Genomic DNA, 12,116 nt, shown 5'->3' on the forward strand with positions numbered 1-12,116 from the left:
TGATGGAGAAGGGGTCTGTATTTATTTAGTGGGGGGGTCTATACTGAGGAGGGGAAGTCTGTACTGAGGGAGGGGAATTTATACTTGATGGAGGGGGGTCTTTACTGAGGGGGTATATATTTAATGGGAAGGAGGGTCTGTACTGAGGTAGGGGGCCTATAGTTAGTGGAGGGGGGCCCGTACTGAGGGAGGGGGCCTATAGTTAGTGGAGGGGGGCCCGTACTGAGGGAGGGGGCCTATAGTTAGTGGAGGGGGGCTCGTACTGAGGGAGTGGGCCTATAGTTAGTGGGGGGCAAGGTCTGTACTGAGGGAGGGGGCTTATACTTAGTGGAGAGGGGGCCGTACTGAGGGAGGGGACTTATAGTTAGTAGAGGGGGGATCTGTAATGAGGGAGGGGGTCTATAGTTAGTGGAGGGGTCTGTACTGAGGGAGGGGGCCTATACCTAGTGGAGAGGTGGGTCCGTACTGAGGGAGGGGGCCTATAGTTAGTGGGGGGGGGTCCGTACTGAGGGAGGAGGCTTATACTTAGTGGAGAGGGGGCCGGACTGAGGGCGGGGGCTATAGTTAGTAGAAGGGGGTCCCTACTGAGGGAGGGGGGTCTATACTGAGGGAAGGTGGTCTGTACTAAGGGAGGGGGGTCTATTATTACAATGTAAGAATAGAAATACATTTCAAGCATGGTATTGGGATAATATAAGTGCTAAAACCAGCCATTCACCCGACAAATCACTCGTCGTCGAAATCTCGCCAACCCCGAAACTACATTCAACCCCCCCGTCCAAAATTGTCCCTGAATGGCAGTTTGGAAATGTGGTCACCCTACTGCACACCAGTGTACAAAGCAAGGCCCATAAAGACATGGATGAGCGAGTTTGGGGTGGAGGAACATGACTGGCCTGCAGAGTCCTGACCTCGTCCCGATAGAACACCTTTGGGATGAATTAGAGCCAGGCCTTCTCATCCACATCAGTGCCTGACCTCACAAATGCGCTTCTGGAAGAATGGTCAAACATTCCCATAGACACACTCCTAAACCTTGTGGACAGCCTTCCCAGAAGAGTTGAAGCTGTTATAGCTGCAAAGGGTGGGCCAACTCAATATTGAACCCTACGGACTAAGACTGGGATGCCATTAAAGTTCATGTGCGTGTAAAGGCAGGCGTACCAATACTTTTGGTAATATAGTGTATTTTTTATTTAGAAAAAAAAAACTAATATAGTCTTTAGTGTCACTTTAAGTTCTGCTATATGCCTGGGAAAATGCAACAAACATACAGCAGGTGTTATCCTTGGCTGTAAAAGTCCTTACATGTGATTCATTGACATGTTACAGGTTATCATGCTAAGAGATGTCTTACAATACATGGATTTATAATACATTTATTACACATAATCAAGCAACTCAGATTGTGCACAGTGCAGTACTCAGCAGACTGAGGATTAGGTCTCCCCCAGTCACATGACTGTGGGGTCAGCTGACTAGTCTCGAGGGTTGGAGGAGAGTGCTGGGTCACTGCTGACAGTACACAGATATATATATATACAGGACAGAGCTGACTGCACCCTGATCACCATGGAGAGCCTAGTGCTGGCTGTACTGCTCCTCTGTACTGTGCTCCTACCAGGATCAGCTATAATCAGGTATGTGTGGATGGATGATCTATGACTGTACATTGTGGAACTGTACATTACAATGGGCTGTGGGTAACATATGGTATTTATTAAAGCTCATTCTCTAGATCCATGCTAAATAATAAAATTCTAGCTATATAGATTTTATACATCTAGGTCCCTCCCATGTTATTTAATCGAATATAATATTTATGCTTCAGTACTGGACATTGTGCTAACCTGACATATAGTGCAGATTATAGGAGTACAGAGTTATGTATTCTCCAATAATTAGCATGCTGTAGTTCCATGAAAAACTTATATTATTCCACCTATGTAGACTTCATGTATTTATACAACGTACACAGTGATTTACATACTGTACATTCACATCAGTCTCTGACATCAAGGAGCTTACAATCTAAGGTTCCTTATGCCTGGTACATACAATGAGATTATCAGACGAATGATCGTCCATTTTTTTTTTTTTGCAAGCTAATCTTATCAAAAATCAAGGTTATGAAAATTCTTGTATGACAGAATAAAAATTCTGAAGTGATGTACTGTATTTTCAGACAAAAACTGTACTGATTAAAGCGGAGTTCCACCCAAAAATGGAAGTGATGGTGACCCCCCTGCCATATTTGGCATGTCAGTTTTTTTTTTTTTTTTTTTGGGGGGGGGAACGGGTACCCTGTTCTTAGAGACAATCGCGTAATCTGGTATCATGAGAAAAAGGTTCCTGCTTGTCCCATTGGATAATATCAGGTGAACTGTCATGATTGGCTCTCGCAAGCTGTGTACTAACAATCAGAATATCACACGATCGCTCTGACAGTGGTATTTTTTGTAAAGTTTTCTGATGGTGTGTACAGGTCATAAATCACATACACCTACCATGACCATTTAACCTGCCAGTATGTTTATGGAGAGTGGGAAGAAACTCTTGCCAGCACAAGGAGAACATGCAAACTCCATGCGATTAGTGTCCTGGTGGGAGCCCCCAGCATGTTAAAAGAGAAGTGTGGTTGTTGTTTTTGTTTTCCAGAATCATACTTGTCTAGGTAGATGCAGCATCGGTCCCCCACCACCTCTGCACTGAGAACCGAGTGATCGATGACCACTGATGGCTCAGTTCTCACAGCTCTCCACTCTGCCCCCTCCTCGCTCATTGGAGCGCTGAGCTGTGGAGGGGCGGGGAGCGGCCATCTCAGGCTCTCAGCAGCTCGCTAAGAGGTTGAGACGGGTATCAGTCCAGGCACCTGGTGGATCCAGACTTTATTGTCAGGATGACATGGTGCCTTGACTGATTCCAGTGACGTCCGCAGAGAGCAGACTTCAGACCTCTCTCTGCAGAAAACGGGTCACAGGAGTGTAAAATGAATTGCATCCTGTGATCTATAGGAGAAGTGCAGCCAAATGAGCTCAGGCTGGACTTCTCGTTTACGGATCAACTTCATGCATACAGCTAAATACTAAGATAAAATGCATACAGTATATGACAGTTATAGTGCTGTCCATACAGCTTTAGGATTTACACAGCTCTGCCACACAGCACATCTCTGTCTAGTTGGGGAGGAGACTTGATTTTCCTCTGCTGGAGATCAGTAACACTTATGCCGCGTACACACGGTCGGACTTTTCGTCTACAAAAGTCCAACGGACGCTGACGGACTAAAGCTGGCTGGTAATCCGATCGTGTGTGGGCTTCTCCGGACTTTCAACGGACTTTTTTAGCCTAAAATCCGACGGACTTTAGATTTGAAGCATGCTTCAAATCTTTACGTCGTAAGTACGACGGACCCCGAAGTCCGCTCGTCTGTATGCTAGTCCGACGGACAAAAACCCATGCTAGGGCAGCTATTGGCTACCGGCTATGAACTTCCTTATTTTAGTCCGGTGTACGTCATCACGTACGAATCCGTCGGACTTTTGTGTGGTCGTGTGTAGGCAAGTCCGTTCGTTAGAAAGTCTGCTGCAAGTCCGCTGAAAGTCCGCCGGAAGTCTGTCGGACAGGCTGTCGGACTTTTGTAGACGAAAAGTCCGACCGTGTGTACGCGGCATTACAGGTCTTGTCCCTCCCCCAGCCTATGACTGGACAATGAAAGTAGGAATGGCAGACTGAAGAGTTCATCTGCTTTATTCTCCTATCTGACTGTTCCTTGCACTGCAGCACATCTGATTGGCTGCTTCTTCTTTCCCCAGTCTGAGCTCTACTGTACAGCTGAAAAGGCTGATGGCAAATTAACTTAACATGCTTGCACTCTCCTTCACTTAAAAATATAAATTTAATTATGTATTATTGGATATGGGGGTGCAGTAATCCTGCGTCTTTAGTACCTGCCTGGAGTCCAGCTTTAACACTTAAAGGCGATTTACGTATTCAGATTTCCCAATAGAGAGTTGACTTACAATAACTAGTATGGTTGCCATGGCATGACACATATTCAGGCAACACATGCAAAGATATGGTCATGCCAATTCCAGCTGCGGTGAGCCGTGTTTACGTGTGATACGTGTTTTAGCAGCATGGCAGCTCTCTGTACCACACTTCTGGGGTAAGTTGCAGTGTGAATAGGACACGACAGTTGTTTTCTGTGTGTCCTAGTGATGCCCTACAATCATCCAGTGCAGTAAAACGCAGGTCCTCACATTATGGTGGAATAGGGTCCAAAGCTAATTTGCTGAACCTCTGGAAAGCTGTCTGTGTTTGGATTGCTTTTCAGAGGAGTTTTTTAAGGAGGCCTTTAATTGCCATACCAACTTGCATTGAATACAGTTGAGGGGCAGTTGTGGCACATCTCTATTCACTTGAATAGGTCGCATTTTGCAGCAGAACATTTTTGCTGCTTGCGCAACTAAAAATGCATTTAGAAGAGTATTTTTCATTAAAGACTCTTTTGCGTGCTTTTTAAGTTGATTTAAATTCCTTCATACGCTATCAGCATTACAATGATTTGTGTTTTTCTGTCCTTATCTTTCCATGCACTTAGAGCTCCTACTCCTCATGGCCTTTCTGCACTGCATGCTTAATAGTGACAGTTGGCTTTTAAATAGGAGATCGGACGACCCACAACACCTTAAAGCAGAGCTCCACCCAAAAAGCGAAGCTGCTTGTTTCCATTTTCCACTGACACATTTTGGGGGGAGGGGAGTGGGTACCTGGTTATGACTGGTACCCGCTCCCACTTCCTGGTAAGATCACCTCCAAAAAGTGCGGCTCCCCCCCCCCCCCCCCTCGCTGCCCTTTGGGACCTGTGCGTGTCCCAGAAGACGGCGGGACCATTCAGAAAGCACAGCATGACTCGCTTCACCTTAAGCTGATGGACGAATCGGCTCGAGTTTCCGACATCGCGGGATCCCTGAACAGGTAAGTGTCCTTATATTAAAAATTAGTAGCTACATTTATTTGTAGCTGCTGACTTTAAAAAAAAAAATCCCCAGACTGGAACTCTGCTTTAACTACTGATAGCTAATGGTAATTTTTTTATCCTTTTGTATCATTGTGCCTTTAGGTTGTATAGGGGTTTGATATACTTTGAGGGACATGTCCCCCATTCCTATGGTAAGGAATGATGTTCCGTCAATAGGTTTGAGCATGGCATTTTCATTATTCAGTTTTACAACCATTTTTTAGCTCTACCATCAGTTATGTAGTGCAAGGGCCTACAAGATTGAATGCAAATCAAATCTATTGTGCAAATTTTACCTATAATATGTAACTATTAACTATAATATGGGGAAAAAAGTTACTTGGAATTTTTGTGGAGGGAACAAAACGCATGTTATGCCGCGTATACACGAGTGGACTTTACGGCAGACTTGGTCCGACTGACTTTTCGACGGACTTTCTGAATGAACGGACTTGCCTACTCACGATCATCCAAAGTCCGACGGATTCGTACGTGATGACGTACGACCGGACTAAAACAAGGAAGTTCATAGCCAGTAGCCAATAGCTGCCCTAGCGACGGTTTTTGTCCGTCGGACTAGCATACAGACGAGCGGACTTTTTGACCGGACACAAGTCCGTCGGAAAGATTTGAAACTTTTGGGAAAAAAAAGTCCGCTGGAGCCCACACACGATCGAATTGTCTGACCGACTCCGGACCGCCGGATCAAGTCTGCCGTAAAGTCCGCTTGTGTGTACGTGGCATAAGAGGAACAGCATGCATGCTTTTTGTTGATGGCCTTATTTACCTGGACAGAGTTTACCATACCTCCTGAAAAGTAATCTGCTTGACAAGTGGCTGGGAGGTAATATGTTGCCGCCCCCATCCCATTTTTGTTTTAGCCAATAAAAGCCTAATTCACTTGAATGGATCATGTTTGGACACGGTTTCACCTTCCTAATGTGACATGCTGTATACATTTTACAGCACCGCAGCAATGTGTAATAACATGGCGCTGACCGTGGTAACTTGTGGATGTGGGGACAGTCAAATCTCGGATCATCCGCCTGATTTTTATTTTTTGCCCCCTGGCAGCACATGTCAGCAAGGCCTAAAGGAAACATAAGTTGGGCCTAAAAAGGCAGGCACCTAAGTGTATGTCGCCAGTATGGCCTGTAGTCTCTCTGTAGCTGATCTTTTCCCCAGTATTGATTTGCCATGTCTTGTTGTGCACTGTGTCTTTGTGGAGGCGGCCATCTTGGTAGAGGCAGGGCTTTACTTCTACACGTCAGACCCTCCAGTACAGAGAATAGTAAGCAGCACTGTATTGAGATGTAGTAGCTGAAGCTGAAAAGGAAACCTCTACAGAGGAAGTGCAAAAACTGCCATGCCAATGTGATAAAAATGCATATTGGTGGGGTGTCATTATATAGTGTATTCAATAGTTTCTGAATCACTGGCCCAAAAAAAAAAGGTTTTAACCTCACTCTGACTTTTACATACTGGTTCCATATCAGTAACTCAAGTATGAAAACCAGGGACTTCCAGATAAGTTACACATCTATCTATTACACCACATTTCAGGGAAATAAACATGTATAAAATGTGACACTTTGTAAACGGTTCACTGTTCACTTCGTCCAGTAGGGGTGTTACTGATGTTTGCTGTTATACCACCAATAAAGATTACCTTTCAAAGTAGATGGTATTTCCTCATGATGGCTTATTGTAATTGTATCATGAAGAGTCCCTTTCTTTGGCCAACACATAAAAGGTATCTGCTGTTATTCAAGACATAGAATATACAGTATCTTACAAAAGTCAGTACACCCCTCACATTTCTGTAAATATTTTATTATATCTTTTCATGTGACAACACTGAAGAAATGACACTTTGCTACAATGTATAGTAGTGAGTGTACAGCTTGTATAACATAAATTTGCTGTCCTCTTAAAATAAATAAAACACACAGCCATTAATGTCTAAACCACTGGCAACAAAAGTGAATCACCCCTAAGTGAAAATGTTCAAATTGGGCCCCAAATTTTGTGTGGCCACCATTATTTTCCAGCACTGCCTTAACCCTCTTGGGCATGGAGTTCACCAGAGCTTCACAGGTTGTCACTGGACTCCTCTTCCACTCCTCCATGACGACATCACAGAGCTGGTGGATGTTAGAGACCTTGCGCTCCTCCACCTTCCATTTGAGGATACCCCACAGATGCTCAATAGGGTTTAGATTTGGAGACATGCTTAGGCAGTCCATCACCTTTACCCTCAGCTTCTTTAGCAAGGCAGTGGTTGTCTTGGAGGTGTGTTTGGGGTCATTACCATGTTGGAATACTGCCCTACAGCCCAGTCTCCGAAGGGAGGGGATCATGCTCTGCTTCAGTATGTCACAGTACACGTTGGCATTCATGGTTCCCTCAATGAACTGTAGCTCCCCAGCGCCGGCAGCACTCATGCAGTCCCAAACCATGACACCCCTACCACCATGCTTGACTGTAGTTAAGACACACTTGGTCTAAGACACTGACAGGCTAATCTCCGACCCCTTCAACCTCTGCAGCAATGCTGGCAGCACTCATATGTCTATTTCCCAAAGACAACCTCTGGATATGACGCTGAGCATGTGCACTCAACTTCTTTGGTCGACAATGGCGAGGCCTGTTCTGAGTGGAACCTGTCCTGTTAAATCGCTGTATGGTCTTGGCCACCGTGCTGCAGCTCAGTTTATGGGTCTTGGCAATCTTCTTATAGCCTAGGCCATCTTTATGTAGAGCAACAATTCTTTTTTTTTTTTTTTTTTTTCAGATCCTCAGAGAGTTCTTTGCCAAAAGATACCATGTTGAACTTCCAGTGACCAGTATGAGAGAGTGAGAGGGATAACACCAAATTTAACACACCTGCTCCCCATTCACACCTTAGACCTTGTAACACTAATGAGTCACATGACACCGGGAGAGAAAATTGCTAGTTGGGCCCAATTAGGACATTTTCACTTCAGGGTGTACTTACTTTTGTTGCCAGAGGTTTAGACATTAATGGCCGTGTGTTGAGTTATTTTGAGGATACAGCAAATTTACACTGTTATACAAGATGTACACTCACTATTTTACATTGTAGCAAAGTGTCATTTCTTCTGTGTTGTCACAAAAGGTAGAATAAAGGGGGCGTGGTCTGGAGCTGCATGGAGTAAGACGTGTGCGGTGAGAGCTCCGCTCGGGACTTATCCTTCATACAGATCCTAGGGGATATATTCTCCACATTCTCCTGCCCTGTCTGACCTCCTGCACACCGGCATGTCTCCACCTAAAAGAACCGGCACTGCGGCTAGGCTGGCTCAATACCGCCATGACGAGCGGGACCCGGGAGAGGAAGATGGCGCCACTCAGCTTCCCGTACCCGACGATCATACCTCTGGAGATACAGCCAGGGTACTGGAAGCCATCGCCCTCTCCAGTCTACTCTCACCTCCAGGATTAAGGAGGTGAAAATCGACATCTCGCTAATCCGGCAAGATGTCCAAAAGTTGCGTGACCGGGTGACTGAAACGGAGCGCCGAGTCGGACATGTGGAGGAGGACCTGCATCCACTCCAAATCTCCACCGAACAACTACAGTATCAACTTAGCATGGTTCTCTCTAAACAGGACGAGATGGAGAACCGCCTTAGAAGATGTAACCTTCACTTTGTGGGGCCACCAGAGAAGTCTGAAGGCGCCGACCTCCCCCACCTTCTTGGAAAACCTCCTCATCCAGACTTTTGGCAGAGAGGCCTTCTCCTCCACATTTGTTGAGGAGCGCGCTCATCGCCTGGCGGCAAGGCCCCCACCTGCTGGAGCCCCACCGAGAACCTTTATAGCCAAGCTTTTGAACTACCGTGACCGGGACACAATACTTCGGCTTACTCGAGAAAGAGGCAGCATCCCCTTGGGCAATGTCACTGTGGCGGTTTATCCGGATTTCTCCGCCGAGGTGCAGAAGAAAAGGGCGCGCTTCACCGAAGCGAAGCGGCAACTTCGTATACACCATCTTAAATATGCAATGCTCTTCCCTGCACGCCTCCGCATGGTGCACGACGGCAAAGCACAATTCTTTGAGGATCCTCAGGCTGTCCTCTCCTGGCTGGAACAACGCAGCAAACCTGATCTGGGCCCGGCTTAGAACCCCACTTGATTTGTACTGTAACCGCTGGCTATTTGCATCCGGGTATTGCGCCCTACAAGCTTCAGCCGCTACATTTCACCATCTCCGGGAACTGTGAGTTTTATCCTATTATACCTTACCTGTTTGACGGACGTTTGAGTCATCCCGTTGTCTTCTTTAATACCACATAGCCAGACATCATCTCACCCCCAATATGTTTTAACCTGTTGGTTTCGAGCGGTGCAATTGTGCCCGCTACCCGAGAGATTGATTGCATCTCCCGCACCATCGTGCGCTCTTCAGTTTGTCCGCCCTCACCGACCTTGCTGGTTGTATCAAGACTGTGGTACACTTGCCACCTTTGACTATCATCTCCCTACAAATGTTTCCCTGTCCAGCCTCTGCCCCCTCAGCTTCAAGGGATGGCAGTGAGTTAAATCTGCCTTGCTGGCTCAGAGTATACGCAGATAGTTCAGGTTCAGTTTTTATTTATGTTTTCTTCTTTTTTTCCATTTTTACGTTCACATTGATGAAAATCATGTATAATTTTAGTCTTTTGGTGCAGCTGGTACTACTGGGTATGACCCTCCCCCTACGCCCGGGGGCACGGAGCAGTGGCCCGTCTTTCGCTGCTGCCTCTTGGCCCCGGGTTTGGAACCCTCCCCCCCCCCCCCCCGCTGATCCTCATGATCTCTGTGTGCCCTGCATCCATATCTGTATAGTTAGTTATTGCCTTGTGATGTGTGCATTGCTATGTACATTCTGTTACCCCCTGGGGCTCCGACTGCACTTTTTTGCCCTCACCCACGCGACATGGCTACGCTTAAAATCTTAACTTGGAACGTCCGTGGCCTAGGCGAGAGGGCTAAACGGACCGCGGTTCTCTCACACCTAAAATCCCAACGAGCAGATATTTCTATCCTTGTTGAAACTCATCTTACAGGCCAGAAACAAATGTGCCTCAAAAAGCCATGGATGGGCTGGATGTACCAGGCCCCTCACGCTTCCAATCCCCGTGGGATTGAGGTCCTTGTCGCTAAAACGGTGCAATTTCAACTTCACACCTTGCAGTCGGATCCCCAGGGCCGGTCATTGTTTTTGCATGTTACCATGTGGGGACTGGAGATCCTTCTTCTGGCCTTCTACACCCCCCCCCATTCCAATTTGCAATGCTACAGATGGGTATCGCTTTTATGTCTCAGTATCCTTCAGTACCAGCAATCTGGGCAGGGGACTTTAACGCAGTTGTAACCCCACATCTGGATAGGTTAAGTCTCACCAACCCTACACCTCCTACAATCCACACCACCAGGTTTGAAAAATTCCTCACAGAATTCGCTCTCACAGATACCTGGAGACATTTACACCCGACACAGCAACATTTCTCATGCTTCACTTTCTCAAGATCATCTATGTCCCGCATAGATTTCATCTTCCTTGCCTCCCCCCTTCTCCCTCACCTCATTGATGTGGGATTCGATGCCAGAGTGCTGTCCGACCATTCTCCCTATTGGATCAGGTTACGGATGCCATCTCCCCCCTCTGCCCGAGTCTGGAGGTTGAACCCTTTTTGGCTCACCATCCTCCCAGACTTGGATGGTCTTCAACGCGAATGGGACCATTACTTCCGCATGAACGATGGCACTGCCCTGACGGGATCCACATGGGAGGCTTTTAAGATGCACACTCGCATGGTCCTCTCCACACGCATTAACCGACACAAGGCCACATCCAAACAACTGCTCCGCCAGGCGGAGGACCATCTTCACACTCTAGAGCAAGCCTTTCAGAATAACCCCACGGCTGCAAACACATCCCTGGTACATACTCAGTCCAGACTTACAAATCAACTACACTTTGAAAAGGCCAAACAAGGTATTTTCTTTAGCAAACAACGTATTTTCGAACACGGCGAAAGAGCAGGCAAGCTTCTTGCTTACATGGCTCACCTGGATCACAAACCCCCGGTAGTGGTCTCCCTTCAGACGACCTCTGGGGTCAAAATTACTGACCCCGATCTGGTGGCTGAGGAATTCAGGTCTTTCTACTCAACACTATACTCCTCCACTTCCCAGCGCTCCCAAAACCGAACTCATAGAATTTGTGCAAGCCATAGACTTCCCCACACTCTCGCCACCGCAGATTGCCCAACTGGAAGCACCCATAACTGCAGAATGCATCGCAGAGGCTCTGGCTCTACTCCCTACATCTAAAGCTCCTGGCTCTGACGGGCTTCCTCTCAAGTTCTACAAACAATTCAGCGACACTCTAATCCCCAGGTTATGTAAATTATATACACATATATTCGACACTAACGCCCTCCTAAAATCCATGAACGAAGCCCTTATTGTCCTCATACCTAAACCAGGTAAAGACCCTTCACTTCCTGAATCATATAGGCCCATATCCCTCCTTCAACTCGATACCAAAATCCTTGCCCTACGCCTCAACAAAGTGATCTCCAGCCTAATACACCCCGATCAGACTGGCTTCATGCCAGATAAAAACACGGCCTTTAATCTTCGGCGGCTTCACATGAATCTCCAGTCCCAGCACACAAACACTGGCAGCAGAGTAGTGGTCAGCCTTGACGCTGCCAAAGCGTTCGATTCAGTGGAATGGAGCTATTTATGGGCGTGCCTCAGAAGATTCGGCTTTGGCCCAAAATTTATAAAGTGGCTTCGGCTACTTTATTATGCCCCCACAGCACGTATCCAGGTGAATGGTAGAATTTCTCCCTCCTTTCCGTTATCGCGTGGCACAAGGCAGGGCTGCCCCATCTCACCTATGCTCTATGCACTTGCAGTTGAGCCTCTTGCGATAGCACGGTCCCATCCTGACATCAATGGTCTGCGTAGTGGGTGTCTAACTGAGGTGATAAGCCTCTATGATGACGACATGCTCCTATACCTAGCCGACGCAAGTCCCTCACTTCAGGCAGCTCTACATGTAATTAAAGCCTTTG

General features: G+C 46.8%; 1 protein-coding gene across 1 annotated transcript in view; it reads left to right on the top strand.

Moving 5' to 3' along the window:
- Nucleotides 1–1,451: 1,451 nt before the first annotated feature.
- LOC141112181 (cathepsin D-like) overlaps nt 1,452–12,116 on the top strand; it is a 36,615-nt gene continuing 25,950 nt past the window's right edge. The window contains exon 1 of the mRNA XM_073604722.1: nt 1,452–1,640. Within this exon, the coding sequence (XP_073460823.1) occupies nt 1,573–1,640 (68 nt within the window). The 5' untranslated portion in view covers nt 1,452–1,572. The remainder of the gene's footprint in view (nt 1,641–12,116) is intronic.

This window comes from Aquarana catesbeiana, linkage group LG11, assembly GCF_042186555.1.
Source record: "Aquarana catesbeiana isolate 2022-GZ linkage group LG11, ASM4218655v1, whole genome shotgun sequence".
NCBI classification, from domain to species: Eukaryota; Metazoa; Chordata; class Amphibia; order Anura; family Ranidae; genus Aquarana; species Aquarana catesbeiana.